The sequence below is a fragment of the Panthera leo genome, chromosome B1, assembly GCF_018350215.1.
Source record: "Panthera leo isolate Ple1 chromosome B1, P.leo_Ple1_pat1.1, whole genome shotgun sequence".
Classification (NCBI taxonomy): Eukaryota; Metazoa; Chordata; class Mammalia; order Carnivora; family Felidae; genus Panthera; species Panthera leo.
In genome coordinates this window covers 75,534,320-75,556,867 of record NC_056682.1, presented here as the reverse complement: position 1 = coordinate 75,556,867, position 22,548 = coordinate 75,534,320, and the positions used below count along the sequence as shown (strand labels likewise).

The following is a 22,548-nucleotide window of genomic DNA, read 5'->3' as shown; positions in this document are numbered from 1 at the left end:
ACATCCATGGTCAAGAACCTCATCTTAAATAAATTCATGCTGTTGTGACATGTGCAACCTTAAGTTATTTCAGTGAGCATTACACAAATATTTAACCACCTCCATTCCTTGCCCAAACCTACTGGCCACTATGAAATGCAAGTATTTATAATTTAATGACACAAAGTTAAGAATATGAGTATCATAATAATACCAAAAACATTTACATGCCCCTTGAGGGTTCATGAAGTGCTTTCACACACATTAACTTCTCTATGTTCATAGATGTAAAAATGGAAGAGAAAAAGAAGGCAACTAAGATAGCCAGCTATGATAAGAAAACACAGGTTATGAGTGAGGACAGGCATCTTAAAAGTTTACAACCAGCTATAAAGGAAAAAAATCCCTGTTATGTGTTGGAAATGAACAATTAGCAAATACTGCAGAACAGAAATACTGCAGAATGGGGACCAGGCAACTCTCACTTCTATTTTTAACTGGGCTCCTGACCTCCCTGACTCCCTAAGGCAAGTCAGCAAAGCCCTCAGCTTCTTCTTCTGTCGGCTGAGGTTGGAGCCTCTGACCTTGCTCACTGGGGTGGCCTATGAGTTTGCAAACATCACTGAGAATTCAGGACACTATTGACAATCACATATTATTTCCTGCCTGCATCTCCTAAGAAAGCTTCAGAGCATGACAAAGACCCTTGATTGATTATGCTTCTTGCTTTTACACTTGTGAAAGACGATTCATGCATCAGAATTTGGAACAGAATACTTTAAGATTCCTGGGAATGCAAATGCTTTTTGATATTCCCACTTCCTCTTCCTGTCCCAGCTCTAGGCCTGTTATAACGATGCAACCAGTGGTGGAAGGCTGGAAAACATGAAGGCTCACTGGCAAGAACGCTCTGCCACAAGGAACAGAATGCTCTTCAGAGAAGCCCAGCCTGACTACACCAACTATGCCAACCTCACCAAGCTGACGTTTGTCATCTGAGATGCCAATGGCAAAATGACTTCCAAACTTTGCCAAGATTTTAAAAAGAGCTAAGGAAAAAAATTCCCCAAGATGCTGCAGTGTACAGAATAGCCAACCATTCCCCACCTCACCCCCTCACCATATTAATATAAAGCTGAAAATACACACAGAAATGACCAGGTAAGGAAGACCCCTCCCAATGGCCTCAGATGACAAGTGTATATATACTTGTGGTATGGAGAAAGAATTCCACAGAACCTATCCAAAAAGAGTAGTTCACATCTACTGCCAGACACAATAAAACTGTCCCATGCTTTTGAAGGCAGAGTGGGCATTCTCCATTCTCCTGTTCCTATGTTACCATAGCTAGATTTTGCTCTCTACTCCATACTTTGTTCTCCCAAAAGAGGAGTGACTTGACTATAGTGACTTTGGGAAAAGGAAGCAAGCACATGGGAGTTGGCCCCTCTGGCTGAACATTTTTTTACAGGCCTCTAGCATAAATCATCAAAGCTATATGAGCTCTTTCCGATCAGCATGCCCACAGAGATGATATATTCTGGTATACTGTGGACACTTGAAAAGTCTTCTGTAGAAGCAGGCTCTTCCCCAACAAGTGAAAGGCCTACAGTTTTGGGGAGCCAGTTCAACTTAAGCAGAAAATGTTAGAAGTTATTTGGCTATATATCAGGTTGCATTTTTCAATCAAGTCATTATTTGTAATAAAGCTGATATGCTCATCTCTATCTGACTTCTGTGTTGATTTCTCCACTGGTTCTGATTCAAAAGGAGAAGGGGGTCTTATTTTTAGTGACCCCCTAAAACCACATAATATCTTCCTGGAAATTCTTTTCTCATACTCATAAAACCAATCTAGAAACCTGCACAGCATCACCAATGACTCCATAGAGCAGAAGAAACCCAGGAGGGCCAGCTGCCATGGCTGGGCATCATTTCCTGTGAGGGAAGAGCTTTTACATGTCTGCTGCAATTTTTTAAGTTCTGGTACTGTCCATGGAGGAAAAATGAATGGTACCCAGCTGCATGATTTCAGGCTGCATTTTTATTACAGGCTGCTAGTATAAATCACCAGTACAAAGCCTGTATGAGCTGCCTGAATGTCAGAGACAAAAATAGCGTCACAGAACACTGTTAGGTAATTTTTTTAACTACTATATATTTATATCAACAAAAGACCCCTAAGCTTTCATACTCCTGGGTATCTTTGGTAATGTGTTTATATTTTATTTTCTACATATCCCCGCCTCACTTTCTAGTATGACAGACTTTTTGGTGCAGTAGTGTACCAAATTCATTACAAACAGTTATGTGTTCTAAGTATAGCACCATCTTTTCTGACAAGGGTTCGTTGTTACTGTGTGCAATCTCTCATCCAAGCACATATTTTGAGGGGAAAACAAACCAGCATAAGGGAATGTGGAAATGGGAGAAAATCCCTTTCCAAATACAATACTGAAGGTTTCATCCTCAGGAATGAATCTCTGGGAAGACCGAGTATGCTGCCTAGAGATGTTCCCTTATCAGGAAAAAGGCAGATAGCAGCAGAGAAACACGGCTGGGTTAGAGAGATGCTTTACAGGCCTAGGAGAGTCACCTGGGGAAAAGGCCAGGTGACTTTCCTCAGGTTCCCCAAGGTTGGGGTGGAGGGCAAGACAAAACCTCAGTTTCCTCATGGGTCTCCCACCATAGCTGGCTGAACCTTTCAATTCTATCATATTGCTTTTTGTTGTCTCTTTTTTTATTTACTAAAAAAAATTTTTTTTAATGATTTATTTATTTTTTAGAGAGAGTGTGTGAGCAGAGAAGGGGCAGAGAGAGAGAGAGGGAGACACAGAATCTGAAACAGGCCTCAGGCTCTGAGCTGTCAGCCCAGAGACCAATGTGGGGCTCAAATTCGCAAACCACGAGATCATGACCTGAGCCAGAGTCGGACACTTAACTGACTGAGCCACTCAGGTGCCCCACTTTTTGTTGTTTCTTAAGAGGAATGAGATGGCACCATCATTTCCATACAAAGGTGAAGGCAATTATTCAATAATTTTTTTTGGATAATGATAAAGGATAAAGGATAAATTCTTTTTGGAAAATGATAACTTTTAAAGGCAATGGGTAAATGGATGATCAAGACCGTGGAGTAGGAGGATCCTGTACTCATCTCCTCCCATAGGCACTCCAAGACTGCAGCTACATAGAGCAGCCCTCTCTGAAAAAGACCTGAAGAGCAGCAGAACATTCTTCCACAGCTAAAGTTATAAACAGCCACAGCAAGAATGGGAGAATGGTAGGAGGGGGAGAGATGTGTATTGGGTCCTCCACCACTGATGTGGGATCCACAAGTGGGAGTAATATCACACGTGTGGAGATCATCCTTGAGGAGTGAGGGGTTCCAGATCCACACCGGGGGCACCTGGGTGGCTCAGTTGGTTATGCATCTGACTGGATTTCAGCTCAGGTCATGATCTCACAGTTCATGAGATCAAGCTCCACGTCAGGCTCTGTGCTGACAGCACGGAGTATGCTTGGGATTCTCTAAGTAAATATTTAAAAATTAAAAAAAAAAAAAAATAAATGCAAAAAAAGATTCACATCAGACACCCCCTACCCTGGGGCACTATACTGGGAAGATGAGCCCCCCATAATGTTGAGCTTTGAAAATCAGCGGGGCTTAACTCTAGGAGTTTTGAAAATGAGTGGGGCTTACCTCCAAGGGAGCCAGAGATATAGGAAACCAAGTGTCTTCTCTTAAAAGGCCTATGCATAAGCTAACTTGCTTGGAGACTGAGCACAGAGGCAGAAGATGGAAAAGTACCCGGGCCATATGTGAAGCAGATGTATGATGAGTTTTAGGGCATGTGAAAGAGGCAGGGATCTGTAGGAATATTCTCCAGGAACAGAAGCACTGGCAAGCACTCTACCTAGCTGGCCCACTGCTGGCCAGAGCCAGTTCTTGCGAGCACTGTTCACCCTGCCCCTGTGTTCCTCCATGGACCTGCCACACCCAACCTGCTAGCCTTGGCAGGTGTCCCTCCATAATGGCTCCTACTCTGCCATACCCAATGGGCAGACTCTGTCAGGACCAGCAAATCCCCAAAGCAGCTCCCACCCTGCCATAACTGGCAGGTAGCTCATTTGAGACTAATACTCCTCCAAAACTGCTCCCACTCAGCCACACCCACAGCTAGCCTTGAACAGCTATGTGAACAATGAAATCTTGCCATCTGCAACAATGTGGATGGAACTGCAGGGTAATTATGCTAAGTGAAGTCAGTCAGAGAAAGATATCATATGTTCTCACCCATATGTGGAATTTGAAAACTTAACAGAAGACCATGTAGGAAGGGAAGGAAAAAAAAAGTTACAAACTGAGAGGGACCCAACCCATAAGAGACTCTTAAATACAGAGAACAAACTTAGGAGTTGATGTGGGGAGGGGGGGGGTTGGGGAGGAGGGGTAAGTGGGTGATGGGCATTGAGGAGGAGGCCTTGTTGGGATGAGCACTGGGTGTTGCATTTAAGTGATGAATCATGGGACTCTACTCCTGAAGCCAAGAGCACACTACATACTCTGTATGTTAGTTAACTTGACAATAAATTACTTATGAAAAAAAATGTGTCTTAATAAAAACAAAAACAGAAAAGATAAAACAAAATTAATAAACCTTTGGTGAGACTTACCCAGAAAAAAAAAAGGACTCAAATAAAATCAGAAATGAAAGAGAAACTTATATCACAGAAATACTAAAGATTTTGACAGACCACTACAATTATACACCTGCAAACTGAACAACATGGAGGAAATGGATAAATTCCTAGAAACACACAACTTTCCACGACTGAATCAGGAAGAAATAGAACATCTGAACAGACCAATTATTAATAATGAAATTGAATCAGTAATCAAAAACCCCCAAAGAAACAAAAGTCCAGAACCAGACAGCTTCATGGGTAAATTCTACCAAACATTTAAAGAAGAGCTAACACCTATCCTTTTCAAACTATTCCAAAAAACTGAAGAGGAAGGAATGCTTCCAAATTCATTCTAAGAGTCCAGCATTAGTTCAGTACCAAACCAAAGATACTACAAAAAAAAAAGAGGAAAGAAAGAAAATTAAAGGGCAATATCTTTCATGAACATAGATTCAAAAATTCTCAACAAAATGTTAGCAAACCAAATTCAATGACACATTTAATGGGTCATACCACAATCAAATGGGATTTATTCCAAGGATGCAAGGATGGTTCAATGTCTGCAAAAAACAATTAACGTGATATACCACATTAACAAAATGAAGGATAAAAACAATATGATCATTTCAACAAATGTAGAAAAAGTATTTGACAAAATTCAACACCATTTATGATAAACTCTCACAACAAATGGGTATACAGGCAATGTACCTCAACGTAATAAAGACTATATAGGACAAACCCACAGCTAACATCATAATCAATACACATTACTGGAAGTCCTAGTCATAGCAATGGGACAAGGGAAAAAAAAGACATCCAAACTGATAAGAAGAAAAACTGGGGCACCTGGGTGGCTCAGTCCATTAAATGTCCGATTCTTGATTTTGGCTCAGGTCATGATCTGATGGTTCATGAGATCGAGCCCCAAGTTGGGCTCCGTGCTGATAACACTCAGCCTGCTTGGGATTCTCTCTCTCTCTCTCTCTCTCAAAAAAAAAAAAAGTAAATAAACTTATAAAAAAAAAAAAAGAAAGAAGAAAAACTGCCACTATTTGTAGATGACATGATACTATATATAGAAGACCTTAAAGACTCCAACAAAAAACTATTAGAATTAACAAATGTCATTGAGGGATACAAAATTAATATACGGAAATTGGTTGTGTTTTTATTAGAATGAAATACCAGAAAAAGAATATAAGAAAACAATCCCATTTATAATTGCATCAAGAAGAATAACATATCTAGGAATAAATGTAACCAAGGAGGTGAAAGATCTGTACTCTGAACACTATGAGACTCTTGGTTTCAGCTTAGGTCATGATCTCATGGTTCAGTTTGCAAGATCAAACCTGGTGTTAGGCTCTGCTCTACACTGACAGAACCTACTTGGGATTCTCTGCTCCCTCCCCTGCACATGTGCGCTCTCTTTCTCTCTCTCTCAGGCAAAAAAAACCTTTCGAAAATACATAAAATTACTAAAGAATTCAAAAACTGAATACACAAAAAAGGCAGTATTTTTTTTTTATTTTTTTTTAACGTTTATTTATTTTTGAGACAGAGGGAGACAGAGCATGAACGGGGGAGGGGCAGAGAGAGAGGGAGACAGAATCGGAAGCAGGCTCCAGGCTCTGAGCCATCAGCGCAGAGCCCGACGCGGGGCTCAAACTCACGGACCGCGAGATCGTGACCTGGGCTGAAGTCGGACGCTTAACCGACTGAGCCACCCAGGTGCCCCAAGGCAGTATTTTTTAAAAGACAGGAGACATTTGGGCACCTGGGTGGCTCAGTCGGTTAAGCATCCAACTTAGACTCAGGTCATGATCTCATGGTTCGTGTATTAGGGCCCCATGTTGGGCTCTGTGCTGACAGCTCGCAGCCTGGAGCCTGCTTTGGATTCTGTGTCTCCCTCTCTCTGTCCACCCCCCCGCCCCCACTCACACTCTGTCGGTCTGTCTGTCTCTCTCTCTCAAAAATAAATAAAGATTAAAAAAAAAAAAAAAGTCAGAAGACATTTAAAGGAAAAAACCAAATTTCTATATATGGAAGATACTCTCAGAAGAAAAAAAAAAACCACCTCAATGGATATATTAAAGAGCAGAGCAGACATAACAGGGAATTCATGAACCAAAAGAAAATGTAGAGAAAATTTTCCTGGAGGAAGCATATAGTAAAGATCCTAAAAGAATGTTTCATTATAATCAGTATTTGCATGGTGATATGTACAGCTGAGAGCTACCCAGAGCTACAGCTGCTCCCTTAATGGTGGGTCTGGAGAAAGACTAATTAGGTTAGATTTTCTTTTCTCCATTTCTTCTTCGGAATCAGCACTCTTTCCCTCTTTTATCTCTCTCCAGATTTAGATCTCTCACCCAGTGGACACTGTCGTTAGAAACTGTGCATAATATCAGTGTCCATGCTAAATAGTCAATGCCTCTCTGTGTCTATCAGCATGTGGATGCACATGTAAACATATTACATACACATCTGTCAATGGTATTATGTTTTGAAATATACACATACCTGCAAAATAACAATGCCTACCAGCAATTCCGATAATGGTGGAATATAGACTGGAAGCTAAGCATGAGTTCTAATCTGACTGGGACACAAAGCAGTTGTGTGACTGTGGTCAAGTCACAACAGCAGCTCTCTCATCTGTAAATTAAAAGGACTAAATTGAATAATTTCCAGGATCTCTTTCTATTCCATTCTCATACTGTTTATAACCTTAAGAAGCTAACAAGCTTCTTACCACTCATGTACTTTGTATTGTAGACCAGATCTCTGTGCAGAGCCTTGTTCTTACTTACAATAGCAAGTGAATAATCAGGCTTTCTGGGCTACAGCAGATGAGAAGCAATGATTGACAAGTAGCAAATGAGCAAGAAGGGGCTCCTTGAGTCAAATATACTAACAGCAGCTTAAAAAAAGGTGAGGGGTAGATAACTATAATAGCAAGGAAAAAGACTGCAATATGAAACCTAAAAAAAATGGCTTTTACTGTATCTGATCCATTTACTGTAGGATCAGATAGGTTTATACACCTCAATAGCCTTTGAAGGCACCATTATATTACAACACTGACCAATAACTGACGTTGCTGATGACCTTGAGTAATCAAGAGGTTAGCTTATATGTTCAATATACCCTATGCAAAAGTGGGAAAGTATAAAATACACTTCAGAAAGATTCCCATAAAGAGGTTAAAAAATGGCAAAAGGGTTTTAGACACCTAGAACTTTATTTCATATGGACTCCTCATGTATGTGCATGCCATTATATAGAGAAATATCTATTCACGGTGTTATATACATGTTATATGCAAGGTACGGTCAAGCGTCCCAAGAAAGGTCCACGAACTGCTTTTTGGAAACTTACAATCAAACACATAAATTGCTATAAACAATATACACAAAAAGGATGGTCAATCAACTATACAAAACAAATATATATTGATACAAAGTAGAAGCCTTATTATTAATACAGTCAGACTTCACGTGGGGAATACTGCAGGTAAGACTGCTACCGGGTAGGGGAGGTGAAAATGGTCGTGAAGAGGGAGGCTTTCAAGAATCTACGGAGAGCTGGGAAAAGATCCATGGCAGGGAAGGAGTCAAATGATTCCCACGTGAGGGGAGAGGTCATGCTGCCTACTGAACATGTGAGTCCATCACCCTCATGAATCATCTGAGTTCAGATAGCCAGTTACTGACATCATAAGGCAAGTGTTGGACCATCAGAAGAGTTTAGGAGCCGAAAGGGAACTTTTCCACATTTGTGTGTCTGAACTCACAGACACACCACTTTTATAGGGACAAGGGTCATAGGGCAAAACTCCTCACCCCTGGAACACCCTACTTTACAAAAGAAGGAAGGAAAACCATCAAAGTGACTCCGAGAATGACTGGCAAGATTAAAGACTGAGAATATAATGTAATTATAAATTCTACAGATTACATTAAAGCAAATCATTGAAATGGAAAAATATTTTAATAGAAAACTGTCACATTTTGTCTTCTTAGTCAAATAACTTAACATAATCTAGTATGAATGGACAGAGAGGTAAATATAGATCTGATTATAAATGTATGCATTTAAACACTTCCCTAATGCTGTGTTCTTAAATTTCTATTTCGTTTAGAAGTTTTGAGTTAACAACTTTTATAATTACATTTAGAATTAAGAGTCAGGAAAGCACTTCAGCCTAATGCTCTCTAGAACTAGTCAAGTATTTCTAAATCTATTAGGTCCTTCAAAACAAAAGTTATTACTAGTATCTGCTATGTACAGAGAGCTAGGATATTGACAGCTAACTTTAAATAAATATGCCATAAGAAATTTAAAAATTAAATTAATCTCAAAGTATTTTACAAAGTATTCACATCATCATTTCTTTAAGGGCCAAGATCCCTTATGGTGCAACGTGGCATACATGTTCAAGTATGAATCTCTAATATAAAGCATCATCTCTCCATCGTTTGTTAGTTTCCAGAGGGCAGGCATCATCTCAGATATATTGACATCATATCTTTCCCCCTCTTCCATTCTCTTCTTGCTAATAGTAATGCAGTTAACCCTTGAACAACATAGGTTTGAACTGTGCAAGTACACTTATATGTGGAATTTTTCTGACAAATACAGGAGAATATGACAAATAAATTTCCTTTGCTTATAATTTTCTTACTAACATTTTCTTTTCTAGAAGACTTATTATACAAATAACACATAATACATATAATCTACAAAATATGTGTTACTTGACTATTTATGTTATTAGTATGGTTTCTGGTCTACGGCAGGCTATTAGATATGTTCTTGGGGAGTCAAAAGTTATATATGGATTTCTGACTCTGTGCCTCTAACCCCTGTGTTGTTTGGGGGTCAACTGTATATACTCTCGGGCATAAAAGAAAGTTTTGTAAAATATGGTAAACAATCTTCCAGTTTTCATTCCATAGCTGCCAGAGCCAATTCCAAACATCTTTGATATGTAAAACCTCAAATGCTTTTTTAGACAGGTTAACCCTGAGAAAAGAGGAGAATATTCTTGCCTACGTGTGGAAAACAGTTTTTACAGCCCTTTCCCCTGTTCTGGAAACAATAGACATTTACAGTTACTAGGGGGCTCGGTGTTATGTACAGATAAGAGCTTTCAAACAAGGAAAACAAGAGCAGAGTCACTAGTTCTTAATTAATCTAATTGTGGCGCAGCCTGATTATCAGAAGTAGCTATCTACTGGCCATAGCTGAGCAACCTACCAGCTGGCATCAACAGAGGCAGAATGTTCTCTTTGCTTTCTCCTGCATAGGGATTGACACTAGGAGGGGGCAAGCATTTCAAGTAACAGACTGAAGGGTGGGTGGGTGGGTGGGTCCAAGCATGTTTGCACAAGCACAAATTTCAAACAAACTTGATGAAATCTCACCCTTACTAGAAACATTAGCAAATTACAAGAGTTGTAACTTTGACATTTTATCAAACAAATATGTTTCCTTTCCTATTGTTCTTCCCATTTCACATCTCATAAAAGTATTATAAGTAGAGAAATCGAGATGACACTGATAAGTAGGAAGTAGTAAACTCTAGGCAGATAACCTAAGATTCGCTTAAGTTCTATAGATGAATAATTATTCAATAAGTTAAGGAAGATCCTATACCAGAGTAAGAGGTTTTACTAGGTCAAAGTAATGAGTAAGGCTGAATCCCTGCTAATAAAAACAAAGAACGCTGTCCTTAGTTTAGCTGTAATCCTGCCTATAAGCAAGAAAATGGGCTGAATGACCTTTTCAGTCTGAAGATTTATGATGGGATTCCATATAATTCTAAAACTAACGGTAAAATAAGAAGATAAAATGCCTGTGGTCCTAAGAAACATTCAGAAGAGTCATCAATCAGAATAGGGGCAGGGGGCTGGGGTTGTAACCACTGGTCAAAATAGCAGCCTAAGTGATAGATAGCTGGGAGTACAGATACACTGGGGTTCGAGGGGACATGGTGGATGAAAACAAGTACTGTATCTATACACACAGACATTATATAAATGTATAAATTTATAAATACACACACACACACACACACACACACACACACAGCTAAGTTCAAAAGCCAGAAAGGAAACTGGGGTTCCATGGCAGTAGTGGAGCTTAAAGCCATGTATCACCCAAGGGTCACTATAAGAGATAGGATGGCAAAGGGGTTACAGGTTTGAACCTGGAAGGCAGACTACTGGGTTTGTGTCTAGCTTCTCTAACTTACTTTCTAATTGGGATGATGACGAGAACTGTCTGATATAGTTATTATGAGATTTAAAAAGGTTAACACATATGAAGAAAGCACCTCGAACAGTCCCTGCCACATACCATGCACTCGGTAAATGTCAGTTGATTTTACTACTATCATTATTGTTCACCAGGTGGAGAGGATACCAGATGTTGGCCACTTAAAGCCCCTCCCCCCCAACCCCCACCCCTGCCCTAGGAGCAAAAGTCGAAGTTGTGAGACACCTGGGGCAGGGAGATGGGAACCACAAAATCCTGGTCCAGGCAGAAAATGTTCTGCCACCAACTGTAGGAGTGGATATGGAACAGGCCACCTGCCTCAAGGTCAAAGTGAAAAGAAAGTGTTGAGAAATCAGGGCCCCTGGCCCTGTACCTAGCATGGGTGTGGCTTGAATGTTGGCACTATCCAAGCTGAGTGATATTCAGGAGCTGAGAAAGTAACATGGAAACAGTTTGTTTAATAAAGCCCAATGGGCCTTGGTAGAGGCCGCCATGAATTCATCCCGCAGAGATACCTCCACAATCCAGGGTAGAGTCTTCAAGTGGAAAAATCATACTGAGTACTGAGCAGAATAAATAAAAACAAATCCACACCTAGACATGTCCTGGCTACAGCTATCAGAGAAAAAAATCAGATTACTTACAAAGGATGCAGACTTCTCATCAGCAATAATAGATGCCTGAGGACAATGGAATCATGTCTTCAGTGTGCTGAGGGGAAATAACTGTCAACTTAGAATTCTGTGCTATCATTCAAGAGCTAGAAACGACTGGAGGCACAGAAAAAGTGAGAGACTGAATCACCCACAGACCCAGAATGCAAGGGATACTGACTCAGGCAGGAAAGAGCTCCAAAAAGGAGTGTGAGATGTAAGAAACAGTGTTTGCTAGGAAAGGGAAAAACCAGATGGGAGATTCCTCAACCTTCCACAACCCAAACTAAAAAGTTGCCTTTACACATGGGTTGGAGGGACCATCTTCCGTGAGATTACAGATGGAAAGCTGTCTTTCTTCCTGTGCTCTGAAGATACTTCTTGCTTTCTCAGGAACCTGATTCTATCAATAATTTCCTCTTATCTATATGTTACTCCTTCACAACTTTTAGTTGTTTAACAATTTATTACAGGCAGGTATTTTGAAATAATTTATAATGAAAACCAGCAGCTCTTGCTGCCCTCACCCGCCAGTCCTGTTCCCTGGCAGCACCACTTTCAGATCTTTGAGCTGTCTTGTCATATTTATCTTCCTATTTTTAAGTAATATGCAGTGCCAGGGGACCTTTGGAAAAATCCATCACCTGCTGGCCAAGGCTGCTGGCCATTTGCCAAGTGACAATCCTTCCTTCATCTGGGAAAAAGACAGAGTTGATAGCTGTCCTAATGACACAGTGTTCTTGTTTTAGAACATGGAGCCCCATGACTTGGCCAATTTCATTCCTATGAGATAATTTTTTTTTTTAGTGTTTATTTTGAAAGAGAGAGAGACAGGGAGAGCGAGAGACCGCGAGCGCACAAGCAGGAGAGGTGCAGAGGGACAGGGAGGGAGAATCCCAAACAGGTTCTGCATTGTCAGCATGCGGCCCGACATGGGGCTCAAACCCACAAACCTGAGCCAAAACCAAAAGTCGGACGCCTGACTGAACCACCCAGGTGTCCCCCAGGAGATAATTTAATTAAAGTTATAAGGCAAGATATTTTGCAGTATTTTTATCTTATTTTGCCTCTTAGAATTTACCCATGCTTTCTATTTTACTACATTTCTATTCAGGAACAAAATATGCCACTCTTCAGTCCAATCCCATGGTGAGCTGAGTAATGTTAAAGTCCAAAAAGTCAAACTGGTAGGTAGGTAGGTCACTTCACCTCCAGGAAAGCACATACTCCCACGACATGCATAAATTTGGGTATGAATAATCTAGAATATAGATGAGCCTGTTCCTCCTAAAAGCATGGTAAGGATGGGAATCACAGGTAGGGAGTGTGGCGGGGAGTCTGTCACTATTTGGACTTTGGGTACAAAAAAGATATTTCACTAGCAGAAGGCTGAGAAACCAGCAGAGGTTAATATTTGATTACTTAATATTACTTTTACATAAAATTTCTTAATACATCATTGAAAACCCTTTTGACTAATCTGTCTCTTGAGAACTCTAAATTTTTCACTCATTGCCTTATTTGTAAAAATTAAAAAAAAAAAAAAGAATAAAAGCCAAAAAAACAAAAACAAAAACCAATCTACCAACTTAGGGCATGGAAAGCAGAAAGGGGCCTCCCTGAATCTGTGACCAAAACTAGAGTATATTCTTACTTTTTTCTTGCCTTATCAATTTGGAATGTGACTTCTGATAATGGTAGATAAGAATTTAGTTCTTTTATTTCCCCAAATCCTAGTTATATCAGCTTTTGTTAAATCAGTAGTTGGTTCTTCTATTATTATTAAGTAAATGGGTTTCTCGGCTAAGCTGTTAAGTATACTATGATCACATTTCCTTTCTTGAACACTGTGTGTTTTTTGGAGTTGACAAGTCTTTATTTCATTATTTGCTTCATATTTTTCACTTTACTTATTGCTTATTATTCTCAAAGACTCTATATGTAAAATCTTGTATCTACACAAACATTAGATATTTGCTATTCCCACCCAGCTACCCATTCTTTCTCGAAATGGCTCTGTTCTAGAGCCATCCATCCTGCTGTCCCACCAGATTCCCTGGGGCCTGCTGCAGGGCTGGCAATCTGGAACCTCTCCATTACTCCAGTAGGTTTTCATGATAGTAAAATGCCAAGTTTTTGAGAACCTGTCTGAAAATATTATTATTCTACTGTCACAGTTGATAGTGGATACAGAATTCTAAATTAGAACCATTTTTTTCTAAGATTTTTTTTAAGATACCATTTCATTCTCTTCCAGTTTTAAGCACTGCTTCTAAGAATTCTGATGACTTTATGGGGTGCCTGGGTGGCCCAGTCCGTTAAGCATCTGACTCTTGATCTTGGCTCACATCATGATCCCACAGTTTGTGAGTTTGAGCCCTGCCTTGGGCTGTATGCTGACAGCAAGGAGCCTGCTTAGAATTCTTTCTCTTTCTCTCTCTGCTCCTCTCCCACTCATTCTCTCTCTCTCTCAAAATAAATAAACCTTTAAAAATTAAAAAAAAATAGAAGTCTGATGACTTTCTGATTCCCAGTCCTTTGCATGTGACCTTTCTTTTCTTTTTTATGTAAGTTCCAGTATCTTACCTCTATCCCAGGCTCCTACACTTCACGATGACATGCCTGTATGTGAGACTCTTTTTGTTCCTCGCACTGGGTCCTTGGCAGGCCCTTCCCATTTGAAGATTCAGGTCCTTCCGTTCTGGGAAATGAATCTGTGTTATTTGATAGTTTCTTCTGGTCTATGGTCTCTCTTCTGTCTTCTGGACCTTCTATGAATCAGATGTTGGACATCCTAGACTGATTCTCTAATCTTCTAATTTTATCCCCAACTGTCCAATTCACTGTATTTGTGTTACACTTTTTGGAAGATTTTCTTAACTTTATCTTCTAACTCTTCTGGATTCTTTTGTCATCATAATTTTAATTTCTTGGAGCTTTAGTTCTAATTATTTTTAAAAAGTACTATCATGCTCTTATCTCAAAGGTGCAGCTACCTTTTTTACCTGAGGATATTTATAAAAGCTTTTAATTTTTAAGGTATTCTTTTACCCTGTGCATTATCTGCTGCCTCTTATTTCTTTTAGTCTTTTTATTTGGGGCTGTCTCCATTATGTAGGAGAATTTCCTCAAAAGTCTAGTGATTTTTGGCTATCGGTCTATATTTTGAAGTAGGGTACTAAAATGCTGATTACAAGTTCAACGTAAGTATCCAGGACTTGTTGACCGGTGGCCTGCATTCTAGGATGATCAGGTGACCAGGCAGTTTTGTTTATAGAGACCCCTACCACTCCAAGTTTCAGTATCTGAAGCTCTTCGTTCCAGGGACATGTAATCTCCAAACAAGTTCCTGCAGATTCCTGCTTGGGGAAGGGGAGTGATGGCTATACAAGGTTGCCTGAGGTCCCCAAACAGTGTAGAAAAAAGCACTGGGCAGGCCCTGGAGTCTAGAGTGTAGACAATCTCTAACATCAGTGCCTTTCCTCTGCCTGGGGTTCCCAGGGAGAATGTGTTACCAGTTGAATTTTTCCTAAAACTATAGATTCCTGTGGGGGGTGGGGCAGCTACAGAGGGTCAGGGGAGAGGACCTTAAGTCTAACTGCTCCATATCCAGATTCAGAATCAATCCCTTGTTTCCACCTCTCCCTGGCCTTCCACAATAATTAAGGATCCCATATCCTGACCACTTCTGAGGCTATGAAGGGCATGCCGTCTCACTCCTCACTAGTGGCCCTTTCTTGGGTTATACTTAATTCAGCTCTGCTAAGTCAGTCCCTCCTCCATCTACCATCTCTCATGTATTCTGGTCTCCCATTCTCTTATAGGTTTATAACTTTTAAATTCTTTTACTGTAATTTCAGTGGGGTTTCTTTGGGGTAGGGAGAGAGACCGATTACAATGCATATGTTCAAGCCTCTTTAACTGTTTTTAGCTCTTCTTCATTGGTTCCTCATCAGCATTTTTAAAAATTTTATTTTATTGCAGTAAGAATACTTATGATGAAATCTACCTTCTTTACACAGTTTTTAAGTATGGAATATCTTATTGTTGACTATAAGTCATATGTATTTAAGTATTCTCAAATCTCTCCAATATTAAGAAAAACAGGACTAATAAAAATTTTGCCCTTGATTTCATGTCTGCTTTCACCCACTTAAATGTCCCAAACACCTTCACTGTTTTCTTGCTATGCTTATCACTGGGCAAGCACCTTCTTCTTTGGTGTATAGCAAGAAGTCTTTCAAAGCATGTTCACATTTTAGTTATTTTAAATTGTCTCTAATACTTGACCACATTTAGCCACAAATGAAAGCCTATTTACAGAAAACATACCTATCTGCAAATAGATCTATTTCTAAATGTGAACTATAATAAATGTTGGATTCTGTATTCCCAGCTGCAAAAACCTAGAAAGAAATCAGAGGTTATGTGTAGCCTCTTGATAATGAACTACCATATGGTGAAAAAAAGTTTTGAGCTCAGAAGGAAAAAAGGAGAGGTGTTATGATGAACTGCTTTCCATTTCACTTGTCTGAACAGATATTACTCTATTTCTACTATATCTGCATCTCTGCCCAAACAGGAACTCATATGCTTGTAACTGAAAAATTGTCTCTTCCCAAACAAAAATTATTTTTCCACAGACAGATACTCTAAGCCGGAGGGAGGGAGGGACAGACATCCCTTTATCTGTCTTTCCTCCAGAAAGACCCAACAGCAAATCAAAGGTGAGCCTGGATAGGGTTTGCAGGGATGGGAGTCCTCCACAACAAAAAGCACAAGTAAGAGACACTGCCCAGTAGAATCAAAGCCCTGGGTATAGCAGGCACATTGGAGGCACTGCCCATAACCTTCTACTCTGGACAGTGACTCTGAGAAAAGTAAACCTCCATCTCTGCAAGTCTGCCAATGGTCACATCAACCAGCTTTCACTTGTATTCACATGTTAGACAGTGCAGAATTCACCCATCCTTCCCTCTCCCTGCCAGTTCCCACCATCTATCTATACACACTCCCTCCAAGGATGGCAGGAAATCCCACACCCAGTCGATATTGTATGTCCCGCACAGACTATGATTTATTGATTACCTCAAATATTCATATTGTTCCTTCTATCCTTTTCTTAAAAATCCAGTTAACTGTATGAAATTATATGATAACAATCTTGCTGACTGAGTACACTGGACCTAGTCATTCCCTGGGTTTAAGTGAAAGTGAGTAAATAAGTAGTTAATTCAATGTATACTGTGGTTGACTTTTTCTACTATTGACCACTTAATTTTCAATAATCACAATCATTATGAACCTTACACTATAATATCATGTGACATATGTTGTTTTCCGTGACCAGACTCCTTCTCCTCCTTCATTTACCTAACTTTTATCTGGCTTCTCAGATACCTCAGACACCACCTGTTTCAACAAGCTTTCCAATCATACTCATACCCCAATTTCTCACAATAATCCTTCTCTTACAAAATTAGATGTCCCCACTCTGGGTTCCAAAACCATGTCCTTCATATCACCTTCACAGGCATAATCACACACTACTCTACTTGTTTATAAGACACTTCTCCCCACCTAGTCTTTAAACTCCTCAAAGGCAAGGAATGCCACTCATCTTTATGTTCCAGTTCATAGCACAGGGTCTGGTATTTAGTAGACATTTTAAAATGTGTGTGAAATGAGTGAATACATGTATGAATGAATGGATGACATTTAGATTTAGAAACAGAATTACAGAGATGGGTCTTTAGAAAACATTTAGTTCATCCTACTTCACTCCAAATCCCTAAACAAGTACTAAGAATTGTGCCAAGATGTTAAAACAAGGAAATCATTATCTACGTCCAATAAAACATAAGCATTTTCTAATGAAATATGATTAAACAAAAACCTTACCGGCAGAGTTCCAGGCAGAGATGCATCAAAAAAAGATACCAAAGAATTTGGAGGTGCTGCAAAGTGGACTTGAGATCCAGAGAAGAGTTTAGAGTTGGAGGCAATCTGGGCATGAATTTCCAAACCTACCACAGCTGCCCATTTGTGTTCACTAAAGAGAAAAAAATAATGGTTAAGAAGTAGTTGGATCTGCAACTATGCATGAATTTCTACAACCCTAAACCATACGTATTAATTTCATATTTTTAACTTATTAAAATTTTAGATCCTTATATTTAAAAATATGTCATATTGTATTGATCACTGAATCAAAAGCAATCCATAATGAACATCTACAAGACCAGCAAGATAAAATGCATTTACAACATGGCATAAGGAAACTCATTGTACAGAGGAAGGTGATGAAGGGACAATTTGGCATCCTGAAACAATTTAGAAATGGGTATCACGTGACATCTGCTTGGCTGACTTCAGTGAAAAGCAGCATTTTCTACTTTAACTGTCCTTTCCCAATTAATGACTCAGTAAATGAAAGCTGATCTTGCAAATATTTTAGAATTAACATAAACATTATGCTTTTACTTCTAGAGAAATAATGATAAATAGTTGTATATCTTATTTAAAAAGGAAGGGAAATTCTCCATCATGCTTTGAATTCATTTTATAACAATGGCTTGCAAGTAAAATGGTAAGAGTGACACAGATATAATAAATCATCACTAAATCATACTCTTCCTGGGAATTTTGTGCAAATGAAAACATTAAACTGTAAGATGTGGCTTTGTTTTTTTTCAATTCCCCAGATACAGTTTCAGGTTCCTGTTTGTTTATGCTTGATTGCTATCAAAATCTAAGAAGCTGTTAAATGCTATAATAATCTCTATCTGGCCACCCCTACTCTATTGGGTCTATATGAGCATTCCATACACAAATCTCTCCAGGTTCTTGTAAATGTGCTTATTCCTTCTGAAATCATACATCCTGGACAATGCATGTTTATACATACTCCTCCCATGTTCTGTTCCTATTCTGCTTTCCTCTCAAGCAATTTCCTATATTATCTAGGTTTTTGTTTGCATGTATTGGGTTTTGTTCCAATCATTTCAACACAAGTTCTCTATCTATAGTACTGTGAGAAGATTAAGTCCTTCCTTTTAAAGTTTGGAAGCGCTGCCTGCTACTGAGAGGAATTAAATGAAAAACTCATCAGAAAGTCTGCATTTGCTAAAACATTACTCAAAAGTTTTTTTTTTTTTTTTAAGTTTCATTACATGACAGAAAAAATACTTTCCATTTACAGTCGGACGATCTAATTTATAAAAGGAATAGAAGCTGAACGTTTCTGGACATTTTCCTTCTGTCGCTCGAACAGAAAAGCGAATATAATGCCAACTTAACTGTCTCAAAGGATATAGTGATTACCAAACACGTGCCTTCTGTTTCTGTATTTAAAAAGAAACTACTTAAGTCTTATAAAGTATAAACAGCTGTTTAGAGGCTATTTAACAAAAGAAGCAAAGCTCTCTAATCAGAAGGAAGATCTCTTGTATTGGCTACATCCTCCTGGGTCTAGAAAACGTTCAACATTAAACACCTCCACAGATAGGTGGAGTTTTCTGACAATATTAAGCCACCACCATCCAGAGCTTGTAGGTAAAGGATCCCTCTCTACTTTGAAAACACTTCTCCCACAGTAGCGCTAAATAAATGTCAGCTAAATAAGATCCCGCTTATTGTCACGGACCCCACTGGCAGTGCTATTAGTAAGGTGACTGAATCCACACTTCGGTGTGTGTAGTTTTACATTCAAGAAAACACCTGCGATTTTACACTCACGAATTCCTCAAATATGCTTATCTATTTGATGATTTAGTGTGGAGGCGAGGCTGACAGAGGGCTCGTGTTGCTCTTTCATTTAGGTTTCAGGCTATAGTCCAACCCCCCCGCCCACAAAACGTCTAGACTGAAGCCAGGCTGTAGTGGCCACCACCTCCCCACTCCGGCAGTTCCACCTCACACCTAAGTGGGCAGTAATGGTATGAAATCGTATACCCTTTCCTTGACTTCTGGGCCGTGAGGAGGGGCTGCTGAGCCACGAAGCTCTGTCCCCTTTTCCCGCTGGACGTGAACCCAGTCGCGGCCCCTCTTCCGTGGCGAGAACTGCTGTCAATGCAGGCTAAAGCCCAACACCTTCCAAGGCAGCACCCGCGCAGCATGGGCGCCGCCATTGCCCCGCCAGAGTCCTGGTCAGGTGACACAGCTTTCCTCTGCCGCGAGGCTCTCTGGGAAGCGTAGTTCTAGAAATAGATAAAACTCCTTAGCCTCACACCGGAAGACTACTATTCCCAGTGAGCACTGCTACGCGAAGGCTGCCGGAACTCTGCTGGGGAGGGGAGGGAAGGAGAACTAGAGGAGAGGGTGGGAGGGCTTCTGGGTCGGGAGGTGTGACTCCTCCTAGCGGGGAGTTGGAGAGGTTTGTGGCTGGGAGTGCCTCGATGAGTTTGAGTAAGAGCAGGTGGTGCCGGAGATCCAAAGCTAAGAAACCTGGGCGGGATCTTATACCTCAGTTAACCTTAACAGCTGAAGTAAATGAACTTGACATCTCCGCGAAGACTTCCTGAGGTTCCAAATTCACTCAGTTATTTTCTCTATTTACTCTGCCCGTTCACACACTAATTTGTGCATTAATGCCACGAATACTCACTTGGGTGCCTACTTATATGCCAGGCACAGTTCTTAGGCACTGACGATAAAGGAACGAGGAAGACGTTTACGTCCACTATTCTCGTGGAACTTACGTTATGGGGAGAGGAGCTATACAGAAAAGTTAACAAAACTAGGATACTTTCATGTAGGTAATAAGTGCTGTATTTAAGGAGAGGTGCTTGGAGACAAACAGACCTAGATTGTACCTTCAGGTACATTTTTATTTTCCTTTTTGTTCTTGCTGAGTATTTGAAACACTTTTTCTTACATGAGAAAAAGCCTTAATAGATACCATCATCCCAAAGGACTTCTTTGAAACTCAAACCCTTTCTGAAACTCTCACTGATTTCTTGTGTTTGAGCACACAATTCAGAACAATCATTCAGCCATTCTGTATTATTCACCCTATTTTAATTCTCTATATAGTGCTTATTATGACTATCTGATGTTTATCTTCTGTCTCCACAAGCTCCTTGAGAATGGGGAATTTGTCTTATTCAACAAAGTGTTATCAGAGTACAAAGTAGACCCCTTAAAAATATTTGTTGAATGAAGTAGTGCAGTGTGGAAAATGTGTTTGACAAGGAATGGAGTGGATGCCCTTTAGAGTAGTAGTTGTTTAGGAGGGGGATGATGAAATAGTGTGGTGGTGGAGGCAAAGAGAAATTGACCTATGTGAGATAGATTTAGGAAGTAAGACTGAAGGACTTGGTGATGGATTAGATATGGTGGTGATAGAATAGGTGGGGTCAAGTAACTCCTGAATTCCTGGCTTGTGAAAATGGATGGCTGGTGGAGTTATTCACTGAGATAAAGAAACTAGAAAAGAAATAGGTTTGCAGGAAAACATGATTTTGGTTGCCTTGGAGACATACAAGAGGAGAAGTCAAGTAGGCATCATGGATGCCTGACTTTGAGTATGGAGCAGGGAAAAAGCTGCATACTCTGCATACCTCCCACTGGTAGATTTTCAATTATTGATAAATAACCTATTGATTAGACAGCTTTAACCTATGATCCATTTCCACCAATACTTTTGTACAACTGTGGTATTTTATGCAGTTTAATCCCTCTTTGGAGGCAATTTTAGTCATTCTCTTCAAAATGTCATTATTTACTTTTTCCATCTTTTCTGTTTTTCACCCATATCATTGATCCAAATTGCTACACTGGAAGTATTTATTCATGACCAAAATGAAAATGAGAGAAATGACAGAGACTGCAAAGTAGAGGAATAGATTTGTTCCAAAAGTCATGGTTAATTATTGACCTTTCTATCAGGTTCAGATCACTCTTCAGATTCATTAGTATCTCTCCTTTGAATTTCCATATTGCCCACCTTTTCTTTAGGTAAGTTTGTTTTCTCTTTCTCATTTAGTGCCTCAGATTTTTCTGGCCTAGATGGGGTGTCAGGGCAGTTGCTTCTGATCACAGCATGGTTCCATCTTTGATAGGAATGTAGAGGAAAGGGGAATCCTGTATCTCAGAAGTGAGCACAGGCATCTTTTAGCAAAAGAACAGCGGGATCCTTGCTACCTTACCACTGGTAATGAGCATACTTAGGCAATTCATTCCCTAACACGAAGTGTTGGGGGTGTTTTGAAAACTACCATAAGAGAGAGCAGCACACTGCTAGTGAAAATACTCATTTTATGGGCAAAATGCACATCTTTGTTTAGGAAGCAGTATTATACAGTGATAGCATGTCACTTCAGAGGCACCTGCCCTACCACTAGAGGGAGAGAAAATCCTCTGCATGCAAGTATATTTGATTCCTTTCACAAATGGAAACCTTCTAGTTGGATGCATATTACATAGCCCTTTCAAAATCCTACAAGAGCGCTGGTTCCCTTCTCCCCCAAGATTATGTGTCATTTCCAGAAGTGCCCATTGGTTTCCTCAAGCATGGTCTGGTGTCTAGGAGGGCACTGCCTTCCAAGCACCCCTCCTGTTAGTCAGGTGCTCCTTAGTTAGTAGGTGCTCCCACCCAACCTCCTACCATGGGACCATTTCTTACCTTCCTCCTGCATGCCAAATCTGTTATCTGTCAGAACTCTTACTGACAGCACTCTAGCAGAGAGAGCTATTTTGGTTCCACCAAAAAGGTGGCTGTCATTTGGAAGACAGAGATTTTCATTTTCAAGAAGCTCAGAAGGTAGCAGGACAGGGTTTCTAGCAAAAACATTTTCTTAGGGAGAGTTTCTCAGCTCTTATTTTATTCACATAATTGACACAGTACAAATAAATTTAGAACAAGTTTTAAAAAAGATATGTAAGCCAGAGCAGGATTTTTGAGTTGTTACTTATAAATGGCAATAGTTAGAAAGTATGTCTA

The 22,548-nt window shown here is 39.8% G+C and overlaps 1 protein-coding gene across 1 annotated transcript in view; it reads right to left on the bottom strand.

Annotated features, from left to right (window-relative positions):
- Positions 1 to 19,748, bottom strand: part of GATB (glutamyl-tRNA amidotransferase subunit B) — an 84,736-nt gene extending 64,988 nt beyond the window's left edge. The window contains exons 1-2 of the mRNA XM_042935308.1: positions 19,560 to 19,748; positions 17,508 to 17,658 (exon numbers count right to left, since the gene is read on the bottom strand). Of these exons, the coding sequence (XP_042791242.1) occupies positions 17,508 to 17,658; positions 19,560 to 19,735 (327 nt within the window). The 5' untranslated portion in view covers positions 19,736 to 19,748. The remainder of the gene's footprint in view (positions 1 to 17,507; positions 17,659 to 19,559) is intronic.
- Positions 19,749 to 22,548: the final 2,800 nt, after the last annotated feature.